Raw genomic sequence first — 25,869 nt, 5'->3', positions numbered from 1 at the left:
GCAACGTCCATTGTGGTTGTGGTGCTGGCTATCTAATTTTATAACAAAGCAATAAGCACTGCATGTGTACTCGTACGATACAGGTGTCATGTCAGGTTAACGTTCGTGGTTCCAGCGTTGGCTCCGCTTTTATAGCAGCGTAATAAACATTACATTTGTATTCCTATGATTCAGCAAGCTATATTGAAGCATTGCACGACCCCGGACGAATACATTAACGAAAGTTACGTCTTATATTCACATGTTTGCTCCATAAAGTGCACTTAGTTTCGATAATACTGTCGTATGTACTCTAACGTCAGGGCTGACGCTACGTGCACCATCAGTTACGTCGCACCATCAGTTACCCTATAAACGTAAGTGTTATCGACGAGCCTGGTAAGCAGACGATGTGCACACAGCTACTGCATTTACAAAACCACGTCGATCCGCCTCGTAACACTCGCCACAAAGCCATAAAATACAGCATAGAAATACTCGGTGACTGCTTCGCATAAAGCCGATTCCTACAACGTGTGGGATCTGCCAAATTTTTTTTGTAAACGTAATGAGTTAACGTTACAGTTGCACTAATCCTCGACGGAAACATGGCGTTCCTCGGTTACTCCTAAAAGAAGCTAGTTCCTGGAACGCTGTTCCGTACAACACCGACCCAGGTGTATGTCACCTACTACAGCTACCGCAAAGGTTTAATCATGATCATTGACGTTAGTAGGCGTGATCGAGACGTGCAACCAAATGTCAACGTAGGTGCATTCACATAAACGGTGCTATTGTTGACAAACACCAGTGGAGATTCTGCAAGCACTTCTATATCACTGTATAGTAAACATTCGGCTACTTCTGCTGGGACGCGTTTCACTGCCGTGTTATACGATTCCTATGACGGAGGGATCAGCCATGTTTTTAACATTTTCACTCTGTCCATTTCTTACCCTTACCCTAAATAAGAGCACCAATATATAACAAGGAAGTTTACTATACTGTTCAACTATACCGCACTGGGAAGGGTAAAATGAAAGAAGAGCAGGAGGAAAACTTAAGGCTTTATACGATGCAGGAACACACACATTGTAAAAGCGCTGCCGGCACACTCACGTTCTTGAAAGGTATCTCGGGCGTCCAGTCCGCCGCGACATCGTCGTCTCCGGTGCCCACGGTGCTGTTGGTGCTGGCGCTCGAGCGGTGCTCGCCGGTCGCTGCGCCGCCATTGGCTCCGTTGCTCATCGGCAGGCTGACAGTGCTCTGGCGGTCCTCAGGATTGCTCCGCCGCTTCCGCCGCTTGTAACCCTGCACGAGAAAGAGATACTTGCACAAGATAGTCCAAAAACGTACTTAGGACTAGATACTGAGTACTGCACGAGGAATGTATTTGGGTAGGGTTGAAAGTACCGGATTCTAAATGTTGAGTGCAATATAAAGAACTCAGAATAAGTATTTCGTAATATTAAAAAACTGAATAAATGCGCGAGGGACATTTTTTTGTGAAACTTGGGAAGCACGAAAAAGAGCCCGAGAATCGACATTTGCGCGTGTTCGTACTGGCTCTGAGTTAACAAGCGAGACCACCTTCACTATTAAGCTGTTTAATATTTCAAGCAAGGCTGTTTTATAATGACAATAGCAAACTGAATGAAAAACTATATTTGTTCTTCACTCATTCCCACTCTTTCTGCTCCCCTTTCTGGTTTCCCCAGCGCAAATTGGCAAACTACAATTTTTTTGTGGTTAATCTTCCCACTTTCCGCCGGTCTTTTCTCCCAGTCGACAGACAAAGTTGCGCAAGGATCACAAAAGCACATTGCTTTGACTCAAGCAGGAAAACGAAACAAGCTTGAAATGATCGGTATGAAAAATTGCAAAATGCCGAGTATACAGACGGAAGGAACATAGAGATGATGGAATATTCGGATTTCTGGATCGTGACCTTCGCGCTCTACGCGCAGTGGGAACGAGGACGAAAAGTGGGCAACACAGAAACTACTTTGCTCAACGCCCTGTCTCTCTCCTTCTGGTCTTGTTTCGCCTGCTCGATCATAATCATCTGAACAAAGGATTTTTTTGAGATCATCATCAGCAGCAGCCTGTCTACGCCCACTGCAGGGCAAAGGCCTCTCCCATGTTCTGCCAATCAACCCGGTCCTGTGCTTTCTGCTGCCACGTTATACCTACAAACTTCTTAATCTCATCTACCCACCTAATTTTCTGTCTCCCCCTCACGCGTTTGCCATCTCTTGGAATCCAGTCAGTTACCCTTATTGACCACCGGTTATACTGCCGACGTGCTACGTGCCCCGCCCATATCCATATCTTCTTCTTGATTTCAACTATGATATCCTTAACCCCCGTTTATTCCCTGACCCACTCTGCTCTCTTCCTGTCTCTTAAGGTTACACCTATCATTTTCCTTTCCATCGATCGCTGCGTCGTCCTCAATTTAAGTTGAATCCTCTTTGTAAGTCTCCAGGTTTCTGCTCCGTAGGTAAGTACCGGTAACATGCAGCTGATATATACGTTCCTCTTGAGGGATAGTGGTAGACTACCATTCATGATTTGATAATGCTTGAGATCATTGGATAGACTAATCTAAAACTCAGGAGTTGAAATCATTTTGCCTGTAGCTAATGTTACGGCGGAAGTAATCTTGTGTGTCTGGGAGTCGAACGTCGCTGATTAATTGTGCCGGTACTCGGAAGTAAAGACCACGCTACAGTTTTGATCTTGGAAACAGCTGTCCTAGATCATACTGTAAGGATGCAAAGACGTGGCTATGCAACGAACAGTGACAACCTATGGCGTATCATACATATGTGAAAAGTCAGGCATGACACTGACAGCAGATCATTTCATTCGATCGCGCAAGCATTATTCACATAACGACCGCATATGTTCACTTTATATTCCAAGAAAATTGAAGAACAAACTGAGAGGTCAAAGGAACCTTCCTTCCGGCTTGGAACAAGGGAATACGTCGACGTTATTCAAATATGCGCTCAACTTTAGGTGCTTAGGTACGCGCTGTAGAGGAGATTATTTTATGACGCTGTATCGCTCTGAAAAATCCGTGCCATCAAAATAACGTACGTTCCGGTTTATCGCTTTATTTCGATCTGTAATCGGATATGTTGGTTTAGACTGCAGTCTCTTCTTTGTCACGCATATCTTCGTGCAGAATGAGGATGCGTGGCTAAAGCCGCATCCCCTGTCTAGCATCGCCGCATTGGAATTTGATTGAATCTTCCATTACCTGTGTGTCCTGTGCTCGCCTTGTGGACATATTGACTTTTTATGCGTCTGGGTGCTAAATATATTGACGTGTTTTCTATTAGTTTATATAATTTTCATTTAAATTTGTATCCTACTAGTCTGGCTTAATGTAGTGTCACTGCATTCAGCAGCACTCATATCAGCTTCCACTAAGCGTTTTTCTATCTTCCAATTACCTTCGTTTTGCCTCTCAGGGAGACAATTTCTAATCCTTAATTCCTGTGATATATCTGTCATTCATAGTATACATTAGAGGTGTGCACGGGCTCCGGGTAGCCCGAAAGCGCGAGCCCGACCCGGCCCGCGGGCCGGGCTCGGGCAGGCCGACGTATTTTTACCTCGGGCCCGGGCCGGGCTCGTGCTACTTGGAGTTTTATCGGGCCGGGCTCGGGCCCGGCGCAAAGCCCGACTCAAGCCCGAAATATAGAGAATGAGCGGGAATTGTTTTCCGGCACGCATGCAGCGCCTTTTCCGCGACCGCCCTTTACCGCTTTTCCTTTCCATTCGCTACTTTAAACAAAAGGGGAGCAGGTAAAGCACTGCCTCTGTTGCACTCCGACAAACAGAGCAGTAACGCCACCTGAGCTAGGGAGCCTACATGACCGGCCGTTTGTAGGCTCCCTAAACTGAGCTAGTGACGGCGCCACGCGACTGTTCGCGTTAGATTTAAGGCCAAATCCCATATGAGTGAAAATGCACGCGACTGCGACCCGACGTAGATCGCCTTCGTGCAAGCTGACGCTTGCATGGGCATACCCCATACACGTGACGGCTTTCGCGAGCGAACTCCATTGTTGCTGGCACGAGGCCGTGTACTTGTAATTTGTAATCTGTGTAATAGAGACTGTTCGTCGTGTGTCGTTTGATCATACTTGATATGTTCAATAAAATGCGAAATCACCGGAAAAAGATGTTTTGTTTTCGCAGCGAACCCTCAAAAAGCCGGGCCGGGCCGGGCCGGGCCCGGGATTGTGTTTTCGTACGTCGGGCCGGGCCGGGCGGGCTCGCAGCCCTTTGCCGTCGGGCTCGGGCGGGCCTTCGACAAAGTCAGTGGGCCCGGGCCGGGCTCGGGCTCGGAAATACGGCCCGTGCACAGCTCTAGTATACATACGTTCTCATTTTGATAGTGCAATCGTGCTAAAGGAAGGCGTAGTGGACGCTGCAGCAAATACGTCCTCAAGACAAGACGCTCACTTAACTATGTCCTCACAAGAAAGATTTTCACGCTCCACAGTCTATCTCCTGTTGTCGTTTCATTCCTTTATGTTTCGCTTGTCGCATTCAGCTTCCGTATCTACAAGGGATTTTAAGTGACTGCTTCCACAGTCACCGATTGGGCGTTGTGGTCTTGCCTATAGACGTCAGACTCTGGAGTTTCCAAGATGTGTGGCGCCACCTGTCGGAGAAGTATTGAGTAGTGCATAGACCGACTCTCTCGCATAGTTTGCTATGGGACCAGGTGCAACTAGCGAGTGCGAAACAACGATTGAGCTTAATGTCGCGTGTGTTTGCGCATTTAGCACTCAGAACGAGAGCTGTGAATTGCTCTCCGCTAGTCGGACGCGCCACCGAACCGTCGTGAAGTGCTTGCTGGATAATTCGCCTGAACGACGGCGAAAACAGCAGCAGACGAGAGCCCTCCGCACGCTACGAAGAAACTCCGCAAAAGACGCACTGTTGCGTTGTGAATTGCCACGGACGTAAAAGACTGAAAAACAACGTTCAGTTTTACCGATTTCCATAGTTGTCGTACGAAGAAGAAAGGCGAGAGCGCTGGATACGGGCCGTTGCGAGCGTGTTCGGTAAGCGAAGTACCCGCGTTCTCCACAGCCGGTGGCATGAATGTGTGGCTCTGCTGTTGTTTTGCGTAGCCCTGATGCAAAACCGTGGCAACCTTGACTATGAAGCTCAGCAGAGGCTCTGACCGCGGTGCTTGTCGTGTTACACGAAGTGAGCAGCTAGAGGCAGATTGGAGACGCGTGATACGCACACCGCGACGAGTTGGTCGTCACAACAGAGCATCGCAGACGTATGTACATTTTGAAGGCTCAGAGTTCTGGTTCTAACTAGCTAACACCACGTGCGTCATACAAGTAAATCGCAGAATGTTGGTCGTGACCCCCTTCAGGTTTGTTTCGCCCGTGTCCTCCGCGGTTGCCGTAGCTATCTCGGAGGCCACGGTTTTGCCTTTGGTTGTACCCCGCGAAAGTGGACACGCACGTATCCCCATTTGCAGTACATACAAACGGAAGACGACCATCAAGAGACCATTTGAGGGTGCGTAATAAAACACTCCAATGCACAGGAAGCGAGAGATGAATTAAGGGAGAATGCATCTGAAAAGGCCAAAATCGCCGGGGCCATTCGCCCCTGATGAACTGAGTTTTGTACCGCTGATCGTAAGATGCATAGCTAAGTAAATTGATCGTGTATGTAGGTACTTTATCGCTGTGGCATACGTATATACCCGATTTTAACGCATTTAGGCTCTAGAGAACGGATGTCGGAGGGCTTGCCTCGAACTCGGTGTCGTGTGATGCTCGCTTGTACTTGCGAGTTGCAGCGCGCGGGAATAACTAACACTTATTTTGTTGTACTCGCAGTTCGCTTTGATCAGCTTCCTTTGTTTCTGAAGCGTGGATTGGCGGAAGAAGCTTTCCAGGTCCTTGATTTTCAGGAAACCGCGCCTCGACACCAACGAAAGAGGAGGGTTATATTGCGGCCTATGCACATTCGCTTGCGGGCGGCTCTCTTTGCACTACCCAGTTAGGGCCAGGGCTACGATGAGGGCGCTGGTGGCGGTGTTTTTCGCAGCGCCGCCTGGGCAGAGTCTGACGTCTGTTTACACCTATCTAAGTTTTAATGCACATAAGAATGCCACCTGCTAGAGACAGAGCAGGAGAGAAAGGGAGAGACAGCGAGAAATGTAGGTGAGGAGGACATAAGGTTTACCTTCTTGAAAGTGGACGGTTCCGTGCGTTTGATCAGGAAGGTCTGCACGTTGTGTTGCCTCAGGTAGGCGTCCCTTGTCTCCCCGTATCCGGGTTCCACGGCGTACGAGTCTCCCAAGGCGTTCAGCGTGGCTTGTGAGACGTGAACGCGACTAGAAAAGAAACAGCGTCTCTTAAGAACGCCGATAATCTTCCAACAAAAGCTCTACCAGAAGCGAAACAAGCGAATTACGTTTGGTGAATAAGTGAATGCACTACAAGGGGCTCTTGGTATTTCACGATTCGCTACTTTGCAGATGCTATCAAATGTGAAAACAGATATGCCTAAAAAGAGCCATTGGTTTCTCCCTCATCGCCATCTTTTCTGAATAACATCTGCTGACTGGAATACACAGCGTCTTTCCTTATCTTCTGCAAATTCGAGTTTCCGATGTTGGAATTCTGCAGATCGTGTGAAGGCGAGCGCAGAAGCGGCATGTAAGGAATACAGGAGGATATCAAGGATGCGCATTGTAATTGAGCATATTTTCGAAACTTTCCGCCAGGAGATATCGTGCGCATGCGGTCACATGAGCATTTAAAGTATGCCATTTACCAGTGCCATCATACGAGAAGTTGCGATGGCAGACAGTTTCCACCTTTCATAATGAAACAGCTGGTGCGAGTTGCAATGCAGTCACTACGTCAAAGAAAGCTTACGCGTGCAAGGAATGCATACGAAACAGAAGTGGAAGTTCCCTTACCCTGCAATGCCTCCGGACTCCATGTGGTTGGCCAAGGTTACGTCATTAGACCAAACGTCAAACTGCCATTTGTGGAGCCCCAGCACACCACACAACACCGACCCCGTGTGGATTCCAATCCTCATATTCAGGTCTACGCACGTCGTCTGGCGAACAAATCTGCAGGCAAAAATATTACACAAGTAAGTGCGATGTGTTCCTAGCGATATTCGCCGAAAGACTATAAACACTTACGCTCGCAATGAATACTGCGTACGGACACTTAAATCGTAACTCAACTTGTAGTTGTGAAGTTTATATCCCTAATGAACCGTCTAGCACAGCAATGACCACGGTGTAATTCAATTAGCATAGAGTGCGCGCACTAAGTTCTCACGAAGTTCATTGAAGTTTATGCATTTATGGACAGTACGTGCGTCCCCTGCTGGTTTCAACGTGTTTTCGAAGTGCTCTTCCAAACAAAACAGTTTTGAAGTCTACTACCAAATTGTGTTCCGGTAAGCCACAATTTACACATAATGTGCACCCCCTGCGTAAAACGCAGTAATATTTCGTATTTATATACAATAAGGACACGAAATGTCTTCTTTTTGAAATGATTTCAGTTGCACAGAGCGGTGAGGAAAAGATCCGATGTCGGCGCAGCGCAATTAGGAGCGCTGATATACTGAGGTGAAAAAACATACCCGCACACATCTACAGCCCTTCATCAATACCAATGCTGAAGCTCTCGGAGGACCTCCTGAAGCATTACGAAAGCACTGCCCACAGGAAACTGATATATCTGTAGCGGCTGTCGACTTTCGAATCTCATCATTCTCCTCTTATCATCCATTGTCCTATGAAGTCTTGAATTTCACCGTCGTCGTTCAGCTGATTTTCTCTTTTCTCTATACACCAGTGGCAGGCTGTTCTTTTTTTACCGCTATATAGCGGCGCAATATCAACAGAAACGCTTGTTTTTGTATTATCCACATATTCTCTCAATAATTTTTGTTAAAGTGACTACTCGTGAAAAACGAATGATACCGCCTACTTTGAGCTTAATCACCTCATCAACGGATGAAAGAAATGTTACTTCCTTTACGCGTCTGTTTGTAGCCAATATTAGATTATCGCCACGCAAAAAGTTCGTACGACCACTTCCTTCTCAGCGTGTATTTATACGCTGTCAATACCGATCTTGATTATCCGCTCGCGTGCCTCCGTGAAACTTGAATGAGTCACCAAATATATAAGTAAACAAGACAAAACACAGTAAAAAATTCGCAATATAACAAATCAGAAGACCAAAGAAGGTATTCGTGCCGTTAAAAAGCTCGGAGATAAGCGACCAAATAACTCCAGCACAATTATCGGCAAGTAAGATTCAAGTACAAACGCATAGCCTAGCGCTTGTTTTACTAATGTCCATGTCTTATTCCTACCCTTTCTCTCCGTGTCTATCTTTTAACACAGTTCTCATACATCACAGCGAAAAGCAAATGTTCCATGAACGTACGCGCGGAAATGAAAGCAAAACAAGCTAATACAAGGAGAAACTAGGAAATAAAACTTAATCTGTTATCTTAACAACTATGTGGAAAGGGGTAGCCGTCACCAAGCAATGGTGACAACAACTCCTTCATTTGTTTTCTATTTCAATAAAAAAAAAAAGGAAATAAAACTGCAAGCACGGAGTGTGTTCTGATCCATCGAAGCATGGAGGGAGTAAAAAAGCGAATAGAAAAAAGCACACTGCTACGTGATTGCAGATAAAATGAAAAAGTAAGAGTACCGGCCCAACACATGGTCACTACGTCAAAGCGTGGAGCACAAGCAAAGCTATGGTACCGCAGTCGAACAAACATACTCGGTCAGTATGCTGCGTCTCAGAGGTGACTTGTTAGCCGATACTACGAGTAAATAAAGAAAAGGTAAGGGAATGGCTTCACGGAAAATTTCGCTTTGCAAGGCCTGTAGGACGGCTGAACCTAGTTTACTTCCTTCCTCCATGGTCTAACAGCTGCCAAAGAGCCACCCACTAGTTCAATGTGGTGCTGGCTCCTAGCTGCTTCATACTCGGATCACAGAGGAACAATGGGAGGGATTGCTGTACGGCCTGAATTTTGAGGACCACCTTTGCCTGGTGCAAAGGGCAGAGATGTTGTCAAGGGCCAGCGGAGCCCTGGAATAGGGGGCCCGACCAATTGCGATGCGCCACTTTATGTGATGAAAAATTTTGTTCTCTCTCTTTCCTAGAGTAAAGAGGCGTCAGGTTGGTAGAAGAATAACACTTGGAAGAAGAAACTGCATTTAACGAGGGTCTATAGCAAAAAGAAAGGAATGATTTGCCGCTTGACAATATAGAAGCCGTCACGCGTCCTGCTGGGTTTGGGCTGAGACAAGACGTGCTTGGTTAGTGCGTGTGACGAAGCACATTAGTTCGGTGGATTCCTGTGGTAGTCTATAGATTTAGATTTTTTGGCACTTGTAAACATACATTACTAATGCTGCGCTGACTTCAAGTATTAAAAGCATCGAAGTGATCATAGTATAACGTAAGGCGGGTAAAGACCAGGGTTGCCACTGACTTTCGAGTAAATGTGGCCAAACAACGAGCAGAAAGTCGCCAAAAGTAGCCATTTTTTTAGAAATTTCGTCAAAAAAGTCGCCATTCTAGATGTGTGCGGCATATCCTAGTAACAGGAATTTTCACTGATGTATAGCCCCGTAGAATACAGTGCCATTCAAAGCCCTTAAAGTATCTTGACATTTCTCAATGCCAGGCGCATCGCCCCTTCACCATGTTAGTGCTGCACCTGGTTCTCCGACTAGCCGCAAGATGTGCGCGGAGGCGCAAGTATGAAATGATAAAACGCTCATGATATCCTTCCATCCCTGTCCGCTCGTTTGAAAGGTAAAAGTGTGGTAAACTTTGGGAGAAAGCCGCGAAGGCGTTGTTTGTAGACAGCTTTACATCCCCTCATATGAAAAAAAAAAGGATTAACAGGTTCATTGAAAGTAGTAAGACAGAATTCTTACAGGTATCGTTCATTAGTGAGTCTTATACCTTTCAGTGTGAACTATATGATACCGGACGCCACTGTCCCTTTCATATATAATCACTTATATCTACCCGCGTCAATCCAGTGCGTTATAATTGAACAGGTAGACATTGTAAAATGTTATATAGCAATTGTTTTCATTGCACACGCTCACCGAGAACAGTAGAAAATGCCTGAATAAATAATTTTTTATTGCACGAACACCCGCGTATCCGCCCATCTTCGCTATACGAGCTCGATTAGGGGATACTGCAGCGGTGAAAGGCCGTCAAGCTATTCAGAATAGTTGGAGCTTTGGCGGAACAAATGGCCGGAACACACGACCAACCCGTCATCTCGCCCCTTCAGAAGCGAAACTTTAGCGAAGCTCTGAAGCATGTAGATGAATCTAGATGAATTGAGTTAGAAGCATCTAGATGAATTGAGGAGATACACACGAGTTACAGGACGGACATACAAAACGGCGCGTAATGTGCACCTCAAAACCTAGAAAAATACAGAGAATAGTGCCGCTCATTCGTTGGGAAGGCACTGAGCTTAGGATGTATAACTCAGTGGAGACCTAAGCTGAAAATCGCCAAAAATTCGCAATGTCGCCATTCATAATTTTAGGTCGCCACGGGCCTCTCAAATTCGCCAATTTGGCGAAAAGTAGCCACCATTGGCAACCCTGGTAAAGACGGACGCAAAAGAAGAAAAACTTCATATTATGAATAAGCTTTCCGAAATAGCTCAGTTTATTGTTTTTCTAACCTAATTGATGTTATTTGCCGTGCGATAAGATCATGAGCCAACAGTAGCAATATATTAAGATATGCTGGCTTTTGAAATTTGTTACTCTGCACTCAAGGTACTTGTGAAACCAGCTGCCCTGCGTCAGAACGTGGCGGCTAGCTTTATAAATAACGTAAATAATTATATATAAATAAAAAAGTACACCGTGTGCTCGAGACGAAGCGACGAACACAACGACGACGAGGGACAATGCATAGAGCTTTCAAGCCGGCAGTATTCCAAAGGTAGATGTGAGAACCTCGCTATTCAATACGAAGAGTCCAGATCTGAGAAAATAAAAAAGAAGACGAAAGAAGAAAGAACGGGATGTTTCCGGGACAAGAAAGGGGGGGGGGAGGCGGAAATGTTCTATACCGTCCGGATACCGTCCTGATAATGAAGTGAATAATGTCCTGATAATGAAGTATTCGTGTAGATTGCTCTCACGACAGCCAACGTTCATAGCGGCTGATTCAAGATTGGCAAGACATCTTTTCAGAAAAAGTGTCAGGCGTCCCGAAGCACAAATACTAAGAATATAAAAATAATCAAGAACGAAGATGAAAAGCAATAAGGACCAATTATCGGGCTAACGGCGTAGGGCCTTGAAAAAGAGAGTAAGAAAAAAATCCTAATAGAATAAAAGAGGAGAAATGTAATCAAAGTCTATTGTTGTGAAGAAATAGTTGGAAGTAAGTGGCTGCCTACGTATCGCCGCGTAGCTTTTCAAGTACTTTGTGCCATCCAGAATTAAATATTGCCTCTGTGTATTGGTTTTCTGAGACACCCTGAACCTTTGTGCAAGAATTTGAGTTTATTGCCATTGTTCGACTGTACCCTTCATTTTCAGCGTTTTGTGGGACTTGGTATCGCTTGGCGCGTAAAACGAAGAGTTGTCGATGTTGACCATAAGTTCACAGAAGTGGGATATCGCTCTTCGGTGGAATTAGGAATAAGCAAACATTTTGAACAATGTTTTATTCCGGAGTCCAGCAAGACTCCAGTGAGGTATTTCCGCCAGGGATATGACGTTGATGAAACGGACGCTAACGGATGAAAAAGAAAGAACAGAAAGTCACAGTCTCACCGCAAGGGCGAAGCAATGAATACGATACTAGCAACAATTTGTAGTGTTATAGTAAGGGAGGTTGGCAGCTAACTGTTTAGTATCCGATCTCGCATAACTACAAAGCGCTACTGTAAGAGAATACGGCCGGTCGAGGGAGAGATGCTCTCCGAAGTCACTTCGCGTTGAGAGCGCAGCGCGTAGAAGAGTATACGAGCCGCCCGCTGTGATGGCTGTCGAGATAGCGCGCGCCCCAGCGATCGCGAACGCGCTCTTAGATTCAAAGTTCAAGGTTGCTGCCCGCGCGACAACCCTCCCCCCCCCCCTTCTCCGAGCGAATGCATCCTCCGAGCGACGGAGGTTGCGTTTTTTCATGCTCATTAAAGAAGGGCGTGGCGTTGCCTGTCTGCTTGACGGCAGGCCTCCCGAGCGGGGTGATGTTATCGCATGCACCCTCCGAGCGACGGAAATGGGCCGGCTCGTTTGATCTCTGCTTCGGCCGCGTTCGTCGCCCACGCTCGCGCGCTTTTACCCGCGGTAAAACACATGATGCGCGGGGGGATCTTATTAATTTGAACTTCATACGGGTGGGACATGACAGCGGCGGCCAAAACGCGTTCAAACCTACCATATAATTGCTATCGCAATAATATGAAAAAGTTTGGCCACCGGGAATCGAACCTACGACCTTTTAGCCCGCTACGATAAGCGCCCGGCGGGCTACCGACTAAACCACTGAGGCAGATGCGCGGTACTGCACAAACGCGCCTTATATCTCTCACATATTTTCTCTCGCATGGTGCTCTCTGATGGCGGGGCGGGGCGGTGCCGCCGTCTGTAAGCGGTAAAGAGAAGTGACACTAGCGTCGATAGAACAGGATTCGGCGACGACGCAGTTAAAGCGTGGCCTCCGAGAACCCTGTCAGCGCGCACACTCGGAAGCCATGGTTAAAGCGTCTCGATACCAGATAAAAACATTGGCCGCGCTAGCATCGGGCAGTAGCCCTACACGCAGTTACGTTCTTTGGCTTTCGCTTCGTGTTAGTGTGTGACAGCTCCTTGTCGGAGTAGTGCAGCTTCCAGATGCACCAACGGTGTTTCTCTGGTGCCAACTGCTTCCAGTGCAATAGCACCGACTGATAAAACTTCGGCAATAAGCGCTGCAGAAAGGCAACGATGTCGAAGTGCGCATTTCCTGCCTTGGTGGAGCGAGAACGACGCCAGCGGGACCTCGGGGCTGAAGCTACAAACCTCTGCCTCCCGTGTTGCTGAAGCGCTGTGTGGTAGTGTGTGCATGAGCACAGGCGTAGGTTACCTTATTACTCAGGAGCGCACACCGTGCCGTTTCTCTCCTTAAATGACGACGCTTTGAAGGTGTGCATATCGAGCATTAGTGTTTATCATGTGCTTGTTGATGTCATCTTTGCGCGGGATTCACGATGCGCTGTGTCCCGGCATATGTTAATTTCAGCTACCAGAACGCTTAAATCATGATCGTGGGCGTTAGTCGTCGCGATGGAGATTGCTCCACTAGGCGCCTACGTGGGTGCATCCACGAGAAACGATGCTATATAGCTGCGAAACACCAATAGACATTGTACGAGCTCTCATATATGATTCCACAATAAGCACTACTTCTGTGAAAAAACGTTTCACTTTCGTGTTATACCGATTCCTATGACGGAGGGATCAGCCATGTTTTTTTTTATTTGTTTGCTTGATCTGTTACCTTCGGATATTTATTTTAATATTGCGAGGTTCCAACTTAATCCTGCTTCATATACCCAGCTTGAAGTATATACCGTATTTTATTGCATATAACCCATCCCTGCATATAACCGCACCCCTAAGTTAAACTCTACAAGAAGAAAAAATATGCACATCACCCCTGATATAACCCGCACCCCCACTTTTTAAACACATTTTTCTGCTTGTTGGTGCGGCTTGCATGCGAGAAAATACGGTATCTTCTCTCACTATATTCAGCTTATTTTTTGTAAATTGCTTCAATGATTAAGTAAGCGATATATACGCTTTACTTGTACTTCATTACAAAAATTGAACTTAGCTTTGAAACTCCAATATTCCTCCTAAATATTGCTTTTAACACCTATCTGGAGTTCAGAACCCGGAACTTTTCAGGAGAACGCATATGCGTTGTTTTTGGGAAGCAGTCTGAGCACCGTAAAAATTATCTCGCTTCTTTCAGATAAAAATGAGGTTTTGGGCCTGTTTATAAGACTGACCTACGGATCCATAGTTTAAGGAAGAAATGTATAAGCATAAAACACTCTACGCAAAGAATGAGTGGTCTAATTTTATATTTCGGACGGCTTTGCGTGTTATTTTTGTCCCCATATTCTGCTTCAGCGCGTCTTGAATCAAATTCACTCACGTCCACGTCAGAGGTAGTACTGCTCTGATGTAACAGAGGAGCCGCAATTCCTGCGCGCTCTGCGCGTGCGATTCCGAAAGCACCACTAAAGTTCGATTGTAAATATCTCAAATGACGTGCAACTTTCGCTATATCTAAAGAGTGAGTATTCTATATATTGGCACGGCGTACAACCTTCCATTTTGGACATCTGCCCTAAAGTCAATAAAAAGCTTAAAGAACGCATAAGCTTCGCCATCAAGGGTAGAATGCAATAGCGTAATCGGACCCCATTTCTAATGCACCACTGCATGTTGTCACAGTGTGGCCACTGTGTCTGGCCGTACTGCCACGTTTCAGTAGATTCCCGGACACTGCGTCCTATACACAAATGGCAGATCTGGCTGCACATAGAGATTCATACTTAAGGAAACGTCGGTGAACATACTTCACTAAATAAAATGCATTATCGATGGCGAAGACGTACGCCCACGTGGAAAGGAACCGATTATAGAATATTTCGACTTGAGATATTTTTTTCCCATAGACCTTGACTTAATTTCAAGACTTCGACATCACCTCTCTCGTCACCTTGAGTGTCTGTTTCATCGACTTCGCCTGAACGCAGCATTCACCAACAGCTGCATGTGTCGCCTGTGTAAGGGGCTCGCCTTCAAACCACCCACTCGTTGCACAATCGATATGGTGTGACACTTGGCACAATTCCAAGTGTCATTGCCAGGACGCGCGATTCCTCGCCCTACGTGTTATTGATATAGGTTTTTTTGCCGGAACACTTTCGAGCAACGACGTAGCTCTGTGGTAGAACACCTGCTTCCCATGCTGAAGGTCTGTGTTTGGTTACACATCGGTCCCATGATTTTTATTTGCATTCGTCACAAATTTTCCCTAATGAACAGCGCCACTTTTTCGCTCACTACCAACGACGGCGACACCAGAATTTCAGCGAAATGACCTCTTCAACGCTATTGCGCTATTAACGATCTTTTGTTAAGTAGTCATTGCTATGTCACTGTACCTTGTACGTCACTTTAGTATTTCGATGTCACTATATAAAGTGTGTGTGTGCAAAGATGACAGGAGCCAGAAGCACAGCCAGCTCGAAGTACTCGAGAGGAAGATATTGCCTGTGTGACTAAGCATGCAGCTTCCCAGACCCCGGCAATTCTACCGCCAGCGCAATAGCACCATAGTAGCCCGCGGCAGAAAAAATGCAGGTATATATATGTATAGCACGACACCACGATTTAGATTTTGCTCGGATACCAACTGTCGGCATTGGAGTCGCAGCGGAATTCCTCCGACAATTAGGACCTCCCGGTTTCCAGACCGCTCGCAAGGGATCCGGCCGCAACAGTGATCCTAAGATAAGTCGAGTTACGCTGGCCTCGCAAATCCTATGGGCGCTATAGGGGAGCGCCGCTATCTGCAAGCGTAGCCAGTGGCGCATGGAAGGATTACTACATCGTATTAGGGGACTGCTTTTTTTCTGAGCGTTAGTTTTCTTATTTCCTGACCAGTAGCCTTTGAGCCTTGCGCAGAGTTTCACGTCTGCCTCTGATGTGTAGTTCATAGATAGATAGATAGATAGATAGATAGATAGATAGATAGATAGATAGATAGATAGATAGATAGATAGATAGATAGATAGATAGATAGATAGATAGATAGATAGATAGATAGATAGATAGATAGATAGATAGATAGATAGATAGATAGATAGATAGATAGATAGATAGATAGATAGATAGATAGATAGAATATGATTTGTTGTCCCTTTGGGCAAGCGAGGTATTACACGGTAAGCGAATGTTAGCCGAGATGGGAGTGCATGTGATGCGGGCGCGAGATGGGAATGCAGAGCATGTCCTCTAGTAAATTCTCTGATGGGAGTTTCATATACTCTTGTCAGATGAAGTGATGGTTTACTGGAGGTTTTGGGTGGACTGACAGGAGTATATATTTACATCGATCGGAAACTATATATTTATATTCATCGAAATATAATAAGTGCTTTTTGATGTCGCACCACGCGGCGGGGAATGCCTAATTAAATTAAACACTGAAGCGCACAACATCGAACATGCGTATGCAGACATGCACCATAACGTTTCCTAACTATTACAACACACATACTGACCACCACTCGCGCTGCACAACACAGCGGTCACGGTATATTATAGCACCGTATCTTGACCTCCCGTGTAGCTCTGGTGAGACACTTCTGTTCGGCGTAATTACACAATAAACACTCATGGCGTAAGTGTAAATTTACGTTGGGCTTATAGATAGCCCTGAAGCACACAAGTCGTTTAATATAAACATGTATAAAATTCAATGTCTTTTTCAATTAGCCAGTTCCAATTATCAGCTGGTACTGTCGTATGGGCCAAATCCACACTATCGGTATTGTGCCCGAGTCCGTAAATTCCGCCTAATTGTACAAAACCACGAGCGGCCGTGCGCAAACACTTCACCGACACAAATTGAGCAACACAGGCGAGGAACAGCGGCGCCCTGCCGCTACCGGGTTCTTGCCGACGGCGTTGCTAAGCCTCTCCCAGGAGTACGGCTATACGAAAAACGACCGCTGGCGATCACAAACTGCATGCTGCTGTGCAGTTTTTGTCGTCGTTATTTTACAAGCAAATAAAAAATACGTGTCCGCTATGAGCGGTGTCTAGCTAGGCTAAGGAGTGATGCCCTTACAGCGAAAGAGGCAATTCGCATTCGCGGTTCCTGTTGCTCGAAGTTGTAGTAACTACAAGGCAACCCGACCATGCTTCAAACAGCGAAGCGCTTCTCTTTCAATTATCGTAAAATGTATCCCTGCTGATTTCGTCTTTACCCTTTCGGTAGTTACTCAGAGCCGGTTTCTTTCCATCACAGCTATCCAACACATCTTTCTATCTACTCATCAGCAAGTGCTATCTAACACTCGCTGATTAGTACCCTAGTTCCTTTTTCCAATATTAAGTCAACGCTCTTTCCATACAAATACCTGAACGCTTTCTCCCCATCTGCTGTCTTTCATGTTCTTTAGCTTCGCATCGAAATTAATTTTCAAACTACTGAAGTCGCTACCGATTTCAGCGTCAGCACACGTCTCCATATCCTACAGTTAAGTATAGTCGGTATTACATTATTGAATGCGAATCATTTCTTAGCGAAACTTTCGTAATGGAGCGTATCTATCTATCTATCTATCTATCTATCTATCTATCTATCTATCTATCTATCTATCTATCTATCTATCTATCTATCTATCTATCTATCTATCTATCTATCTATCTATCTATCTATCTATCTATCTATCTATCTATCTATCTATCTGTCTGTCTGTCTGTCTGTCTGTCTGTCTGTCTGTCTGTCTGTCTGTCTGTCTGTCTGTCTGTCTGTCTGTCTGTCTGTCTGTCTGTCTGTCTGTCTGTCTATCTATCTATCTAGTCGCCTACGTCTGGGTGCTCTCATGATCGCCTCCCTAACTTGGTGTAGACCAAAAATGGCATGGGAGGGTAACCGGATTTGATGAATATGACTTTCGGGTCATAACATGAATAATGTGAAAATCCTGTCGCGTACGTCGTCATACCATTTCCCCCAGACACGTGTGGCACATACCCGTTTACCACGGGCCGCGGTGTACGGGTATGCGCCACAGGTGATCGACAGTTTATATCTACCCAGGAACTGCGAGAGCCGACATTGGTAATGTAAATGCGAGAGCGTTAAGAAAAACCAGCACCGGCAGCGTTGACCCGACAAATGAAAAGAATAAAAATTAGGATCCCAGCAGAAATCGAACCTAAGCGTTCTGCCTGGCAATCAGGTATTCCGCCACAAAGCCACGCCAGGCCTATAAACTGGTTTGGAAAAAAAAGCCTATGCATGCGTAATGTCGGTGTAACGTCAACTGTAGTTGTGTTGCTGGCTATATAATTTTACAAGAAAGCAAGATACACTACACATATACTCCTATGTCATATCAGATTAAAGTCAGTGGCTCCGGTGTTGGCTCCGCTTTTACACCAGTCTAATAAATATTACCTTTGTATTCCTACGATTCACCAAGCCATAATGAAGGATTGCTCGACCCCGGAGGAATATATTAACAAAATTTACGTTGATATTCACATGATTGTACCATAAAGTGGACTTAGTTTAGATAATACTGAAGTATGTACTCTAACGTGAGGGCTGACGTTGCGTCGCACCATAGGTTGCTCTTTAAACGGCAGTGTTGTCGACGTGCCTGGTAAGCCCACGATGTGCACACAGCTACTACAGTTACAAAAACACGTCGATCCACCTCGTAACGCTAGGCTCAAAGCCATAAAATACAGCACAGAAGTACTCGCCGAGTGCTTCGCATGAAATCGATTCCCAGAACGTGTGGGATCTGCCGACTTTTTGTTACACTACGCTATTTTTAGGGGCAGGGTAAAATGTAGGGTAATAAAAAAAAGTTCAAGTTCAGTAGGGTCAAGTAGGGTAATTTTGACCGCGAAGTACGGTATCTTCCAGAAATTGATTGGCAACACTTCTCCGCTTATGTAGTTTCTGCTAGTGTATCTCCTGAAACAACGGCTTAAAAATCTGAAGTGTTTCTTTTCCGTGTTTTACATGCATAACTAGAATTTGTTACGAAATTAAATCCTCAGGAAAGAGGCAAATGGCATGAATGCTCGAAGTGGCGAAAGCGGCGGCGTCGTCGGAATACAGGAGGGGCAGAACAACTGCGAACGTTTTCCGAACCCGGTTTTCCGGTCACTGTGGCGTTTTCGCTTTCTTTTCGCTTCTCAAGTGGAAATGAGACATTAACGTTTGACAGCAGTGGTTGCATGGTGCAAAAGAGACAATTTAAACTGTTCGTTATTCCAGCAGCCCTTATTTTCTGTCAGTCATATTCTTTGCTTCGCCGGCGAAGCTTCTGCATTGGCCGCCGGCCGACAGGCCTGATGCCGATGTCGTAGCGAAGCCTTTTTTTTACAGCTTCGACGTGTCAGCACGTGGTACTCCGGGAACCAACCGCCGCCGGTGCCCGGTGCGAGTGCGTCGCCAGCCGATTTGATACCGACGACGTACCGAGGCCTCTTTCTTATCGCTTCGAGGTTGCATTCGGTGACACTCCAGGGAGCAACCGTCGCCAGCGCAGCTCTCGCACTGCCCGCCGGCTGATTCGACGTACCGAAGCCTTCTTCGCACCGCTTCGAAGTGGCAGACGTCACACTCCGGGAACCAACCACTGACGATCACAAACAGCTTAGTTTTGTTACAGCTCAAAGCATTTTTCGTAGTTCTTCGTAATTCGCCACATTGAAGCGTCGCTTGCAATCGTGTGCATGAGCTCGGCCGCTGGATGTGTTGGCGGTCGGACGGTGGCGGGAGTTGAACTTGCTTCTGCCAAGCGCGGTTCAGCGGTGCTACTAACCCTACATGCTTACACGAAACACTTATCGGCCGTTGCAACTGCTCGGCGCACTTGAGCATCAAACGGGCGCGCTAAACAGGCGCGGGCACGTACAGGCAGACATGCATTCATGTCGTACCAAACGCGGTTTTTAGAACTACCGTGCGGAGTACATGCATGCCATGATGCTTAAATACGCCTTCACTTATCAACTGAAGTGAAATGACGGCATATGATGTCTTCACTCCGCTATGGCGGAGTAAATAATTCGGGCATGGGAGTTTTAGCCGTTGATAGGCTGATATAGCTCCCTTCTTGGGTAATTTTGTGTTTACAGTATAGAGAATGAGAAATCAGCATATATCGCGCCGTCAGGCGAAGTGGCGCACATTCACGAAAAGTTAAAGAGCGTGATCGTATTTTTAGGAGCTGTCTCGCCAGGTTCTTAAGCTGGGGCAAAGTCCCGCGCCGTAATCATAACCTTAGTTTCAGAGGCCACCGCTACAGGCGCAGCTCGCGCGAAAGAGAAATCTTGTTCCTCTTGTTCTTCGAGCGCCTCGATGATGATATTAACGCGGTAAAAATCACATATAGCATAGCCAACTGTAGTATGCGCACGCTCGCGCAAAAGGGTAGTATACTTCCTCTTGTTCTTCGAGAGCTTTGATAATAATAATAATAACGCAGGCAAAACCACATAGAGCATAGCCAACTGTCGCTTGCGGCGCTCGCTCCATTCCGGCATTGCGATACTAAGGCATTGCCAACTGTATCATGCGGCGCTCGCTCCACTCTGGCTGTGCGCTTCGATACTAATAACATGAACGAAGAAGACAAGGCGGTGGAGCGGAGGGCTCGCAAGGCAGCAGCAGTGCAGGCACGCCGCCAAGACCCTGCGGTGAGAGCTCGCGAGGCCGCAGAGAGATGTCAGCGTCGTGCGGACCCCGAGCAACGTGTGACGTCTTTGTATGACAGTAGAGGAATTGTACGGAGCATTCACGGTTTACCCAATTATCTCCAAGCCAGCTCCGCAATCACCATTCACTTCGTGGATATGGCGTGATTTTATTTAAGGCAAAGCCTTATATGCCTCACGAAACGTGAGGATTGACCGTTGGCGTTGGCATCAGTGGCGTCAAACGAGTGGTAAAAAATCATCATCACTTATTGACGTCACCATTTGACGTCACCATGTCGTCACAGATCGCCAATACATGTGACGTCACTACGAGGTCACATGACGTGACGTCAAATGATGACGTCATCGTCGCTTGGGCAAAGGTGAGCCGATCACGGATGCGGTACAAAGCAAGGTGAGGTGCAGAAATATTGTAATCCTCTGATCCTGGAGGCTGTGCAAAATCACTTTAGGTGCAGAAACATTTCGGAAGGGGGAAGGGTGGATGGATACATCGACTGTGAAGAAAAAAAATAGGGCGCTTCACACTGGTGGTGCCAAGCCTGAAGGAACAACGTTGCCGGGCGGCCTTTCTTAGCATACCAGCCACCCTAGCCTAGAGACAGCCAGTTAAGCCTAGATATAGCCACAGGAGCATATAGGGGGGCAGCTAAGCCTGGGAAAGCGAAGTTGAGGCTTTCTCTATATAGAGATTTAATTCTCAGTCTTTATTTCTCTCTCTTCCTCTCTCTTTCTGTTTCTTTCTGTGCCGGCCTATTTTTTTCTCAGTGATTCTTTCTCTTTTGTTTGAGGCCCGTGTGCTTAGATTTAGGTGCACGTTAAAGCACACCAGATGGCCGAAATTTCCGGAGCCCTCCACTACGGCGTCTCTCATAATAATATTGTGGTTTCGGGATGTTCAACCCCAGATAATATTATTATTATTTCTCTATTTCTCTCACTCTTTCCCTCTCCATGTCTCTTTCTTTTTGTCACTCTTTCTCTCTATAATTTTCTCGTTCTCTCGCCCAGAGCAACGCAATCATACGGTTCGCAAAACATTTGTTTTGCTAGCGTGCCTGTACAGTCGAGCGATTACGGCGCTCGCCTTCGGACCGTGGGTAACAGGGTTTTTTATTGTTTTTATTTTTAGTGATTTCTTTGCTTCCTCCTCTCCACGTCCTTTTCCTCCTTCGACGCTTTGTTAGGCGTTGCTAGGCAACCCATGGTGACGTCATCGCTCGACGGAGTTTTGCGAGAACCCCTGGGCCAAGCACGAGCTTAAACAGCTCTGTCTTTAAAAGAACGGGATGATTTTCGCCTGCGACTCGTCTGAGGCGTTTGCATAAGGGACCCTGGGAGTGTTATTGAAGGCTACGTTGGCAGGCGGCGGTGCGCGGCAGATCCAGGCGTGGGAGATAGGCCGACTCAGTTGCCCAGGACTGGTTTCGCAAAGAACTCTAGTCGAATGAGCGCGGGTAGCGGCCTTGTCCAGCGGGGTCCCGGAACAATGTATTCCCCTATGTAAATGGCAATGTTGGACCTGCAAATTCTCATTTTAGCGATAAAATTTTTTCACACGCATACACGTAGTAAGGTTCATGTTCTTTGCAAGATCACATCTCGCATTCGCTGATTTATATCTTAACGTATAATATGTTTAAGACAACGAAATATCAATCACATGTGATGCAATTTCGCTAGGTATATACCTGAACAGTGCGTGTTGGCTTCACCCTAAGGAATTTATTTAATACCACCTCATGCGTTAGTTCACTCACCCCTGACTTGCACCATGCCGCATAATTCAACCACAGTAATGCCATTGGTGACCCTGAACGATGGCAATTGAGAATTTTCTAAACTTTCGCTTGCACAATTTGGTTACGTGTTTTTTTTTTGGTAGAAAGTAACAAAGTGTGCAATTTTTTTTTGTTTAAAAAGAAACACGGCTAACGAGATCCGCCGAACAGCTTTATGCAGTTACGACGCAAGGCCATTAAGTTTTCCGCGATGTTGACCGAAGATCTCATCGCCACAAAGATCCCACTTCGCATTACCTGAAGCTTTCCCCAATGAAACTTTTATTTTTTCTTCAAACTGCTACGAAGTTCCCAGGGTTCCGGCTTCAGTTCTTGCTGTTGATACGGTTCATTTATTCTACTTCGCAACCTGTATCTGCTTCAGTTTGCACCGCAGCCACCTTTTCATGGGAACCTAGCTCGCAAACAAGCGCAAGGTGTTATAGCTTCGACCTGGGGACCCGAAATGCCGAAACAAAATCAAGAAAAGTTCAGCTCAGCGTAATCTTAGCAGCATGACGGTGAAGCTTCACTGCCACTCTAGTTTCAAAGGGCATGTCGAGTACCCGCTTTACTTAAGCACAGGATAAATTTAGGGAGAAAAAGAGCCCCTTCATTTTAGCGAGAGTTCTTTGAAGCTGTGGAATGAAATAATGCCGTTTTTACAAGAAGTCAGCATGTTCGAACGCGTTTTAATGTAACTTACGTAACTTGCTGGAAGTTCTGTTTTTGCCTTCTTCATACGGCTCTTTGTTCAGTGGTATCTAAACCAGCATCGACAGAAAGAGAAAAATTGGTTGATTGCTAAGAAATAAACAGGGTCATAGCCTCATTCAGGCCCATGCTAGCGCCTTTCGTCCTGATCCTTGTAATTTTCTGTAAGAAAACTAACAAATGCGTGAATAAAAAAAAACGTCGGCTTAAATTTCTATGGCTTTCCATATTTCTTTTTTTTTCATTGTAGAGTCAATAAACTTCAGAATGCATGGTCTTAAGTGAGCAAACTTAAGAAATGAAAAATAAATTGAAATTTAAAACCAACAAGATCAATAGAAAGGTTTACGCTCTAAGGTGTCATCCAAGACGCTGAGAGGGGGTCGTCTTGAAGGAATCGCGGTCAATATTGACACTAGCGGCACAACCTCTTCCATTCTAAGAGCACTTATATTACATCACATCAGCCAACCGAGCTAACATTTTTTTTTGTCCGGAACTATCTGTAAATGAGGCATTTTGGTATCACCCAAAACGACAGACACTGTATCCATCTCAGGAAATAAAACGCATTGCAACGGAGCCAACCGAGCCATCCATGTGGAAGCTTTTATGTAAAAAAAACTAACAAAAAGATTGCCTGAAAATTTAGTCTTCAGTAGGCCCATTAACAGCTAGCATCCGCAAAACTTGCACTTTAATTCCTTGCTAATTATTCTTGTAACCTCCATCTTTTCGGTTTTATAGCGACTCAGTAAATTGTTAATGCTTTATCTTTGCATCCCCATTTGCTGTTCTAAAAAGTGAATGGGAGCCCTTGCCCTCAACTTCAATTTTAACATTTCAACCAACTGCATTTTACCAAAACCGCAAGGCGATATACCAGGTAAAATGACGTAATAAAACACTGAGCATCCTCTCGAAAGCCGTAGATGGGTAGGATGGATTTCCTTTAACTAGTTCACCTAGCTGGAACCACTGATATCGTTAAATTAGAGTGCTTCATTCAACCAGAGGAGCACCTCCGTAGCGCCGCTAACATACAGTGCAGTAAAAGGCATACGTGTAGGCCGATTGCAAAAGCAACAAGCCCTAGAAAATTGGTAAATATACTCAAAAAGGGCATAGAAATATTTTAAGCAGCACCAAATACTACATTCAATCTTATTCTTTGGGTCCTTTCATATCCATACAAGGTTGGAGGAGTCAGCATACAAGTAAGATGCCCGAAACACAGTGCTACAAGACAACACGCAACGCCCCTTAACTTTCCCAGTGTTCTGCCTGTTTACACTGTTGTTTACATATTAAAAAAAAAAACATCTGCCCAGAGCTTAAGCCAATCGCTTCAACATCTGTAGTCATTCATTTCCAGACTTCCTCTAAACTCCCGACCCAATATTTACTGAAGGCTTTTGTTCATACCGACCTTTTCTTCCCACTTTCTGCAAGGAGTATAATGATATGATAGCTATTATGAGGGGGGAAACATTTCTGACCGAATTCAAGAGGTCTCAAGAAGAGGCCTTTCTTAGCCGCTACAATATTCATTCGCGTGCTACCAGTGGTGGCCAATGTCGGTTTGTTGTAGGCTAGTGTTGCGGACCCGCCGCGGGGGTCTAGCGGTTATGGTGCTCGACTGCTGACCCGCAGGTCACGGGATCGAATCCCGGCAGCGCCGGCAGCATATTCGATAGAGGTGAAAATTCTTGGGGCCCGTGTACTTAGATTTTGGTGAAAGTTGAAGAACCCCAGGTGGTCGAAATTTCCTGAGCCCTCCACTACGGCGTCTCTCGCAATTTATATCGTGGTTTCGGGACGTTAAACCCCAACAAATATTAGGCCAGTGTTGTGCAATTTCCACTATTTTTTGCATTTACTTTTATATAAGAGTAACAATGCTTTCAGTGAATTGAAATTTATTCACTGAGTTTTTTTTTTCAACGGTATCGATTACATTTCTTTTGTGTAGCAGAGACCAGGCAACAGAATCGGCTTTCAGCAAGCTCTAGCATCCTCTACATGAAGGTAATGAAACGAACGCAATTCGCCAATGCCTTTTCTGGCATGAAAAAAAAAAAGAAATAAGGCAACACATGATGAAGCTCAGAGTACAATAAAGGTAACAAGTGCAACGTTAACAAATAAAATGGCCGTATTTTAACTAGTAACCAACGTGACATTCAAAATGACTTTGAAAGAAATGCCATCTATACCAGTGGCCTAAGCAAGGGGGTCCATCCCTCCACCTCCCTCAAATTTTAAAATTTTGTACGTGTATATATAAGCGCACACATACAAACATCTCAGAACTTATATAGAGGGCAGTCAGCCCTCCCCTCTCCTCCCCCCGAACAAAAATGTGTTGCTATTCCCCAAATCTATCCAATGATATGAGATGGAGCTGTCCTTGTTGATGCTTTGTTCGGTGCAACTGGTTCATCTTATCAGAAATTAGACTGTACTGGATAACACTTAGACACAGAAGGTAAGGCGGGACAGGTGCCTCTAACAGCTTTTGAAAGGATGAGATGCGAGATCACTAGTGCTTCGTCAAACGGTGCAAACAAAAGTGGATACCAAGAAAGGAAAACGTCTTGTAAGCTACATATGTGTGACATCTACTTCTGTAATATAGCAGCTCTGAATGAACTGCACGGAACAAAAAGCACTTACATGCGTTATATATGACCTATTTTCATCATCGGTTACCGGGACCGGTTCATGGCTGTTAAGTTGACACAAAATATATATTGTGTTTGACGATCTTGAACTTCAGATTTTTGTGCAGTGGTATTCAGA

At 45.6% G+C, this 25,869-nt stretch overlaps 1 protein-coding gene across 1 annotated transcript in view; it reads right to left on the bottom strand.

The window, feature by feature from the left end:
- LOC119381807 (adenylate cyclase type 5) overlaps positions 1-25,869 on the bottom strand; it is a 414,239-nt gene that overhangs the window by 59,572 nt on the left and 328,798 nt on the right. The window contains exons 9-11 of the mRNA XM_049412571.1: positions 6,962-7,120; positions 6,220-6,370; positions 1,099-1,290 (exon numbers count right to left, since the gene is read on the bottom strand). Coding sequence (XP_049268528.1) covers positions 1,099-1,290; positions 6,220-6,370; positions 6,962-7,120 — 502 coding nt within the window. The remainder of the gene's footprint in view (positions 1-1,098; positions 1,291-6,219; positions 6,371-6,961; positions 7,121-25,869) is intronic.

This window comes from Rhipicephalus sanguineus, chromosome 2, assembly GCF_013339695.2.
Source record: "Rhipicephalus sanguineus isolate Rsan-2018 chromosome 2, BIME_Rsan_1.4, whole genome shotgun sequence".
NCBI lineage: Eukaryota > Metazoa > Arthropoda > Arachnida > Ixodida > Ixodidae > Rhipicephalus > Rhipicephalus sanguineus.
Note: the sequence above shows the minus strand (reverse complement) of the source record. Positions and strands in the feature narration are given on the sequence as shown.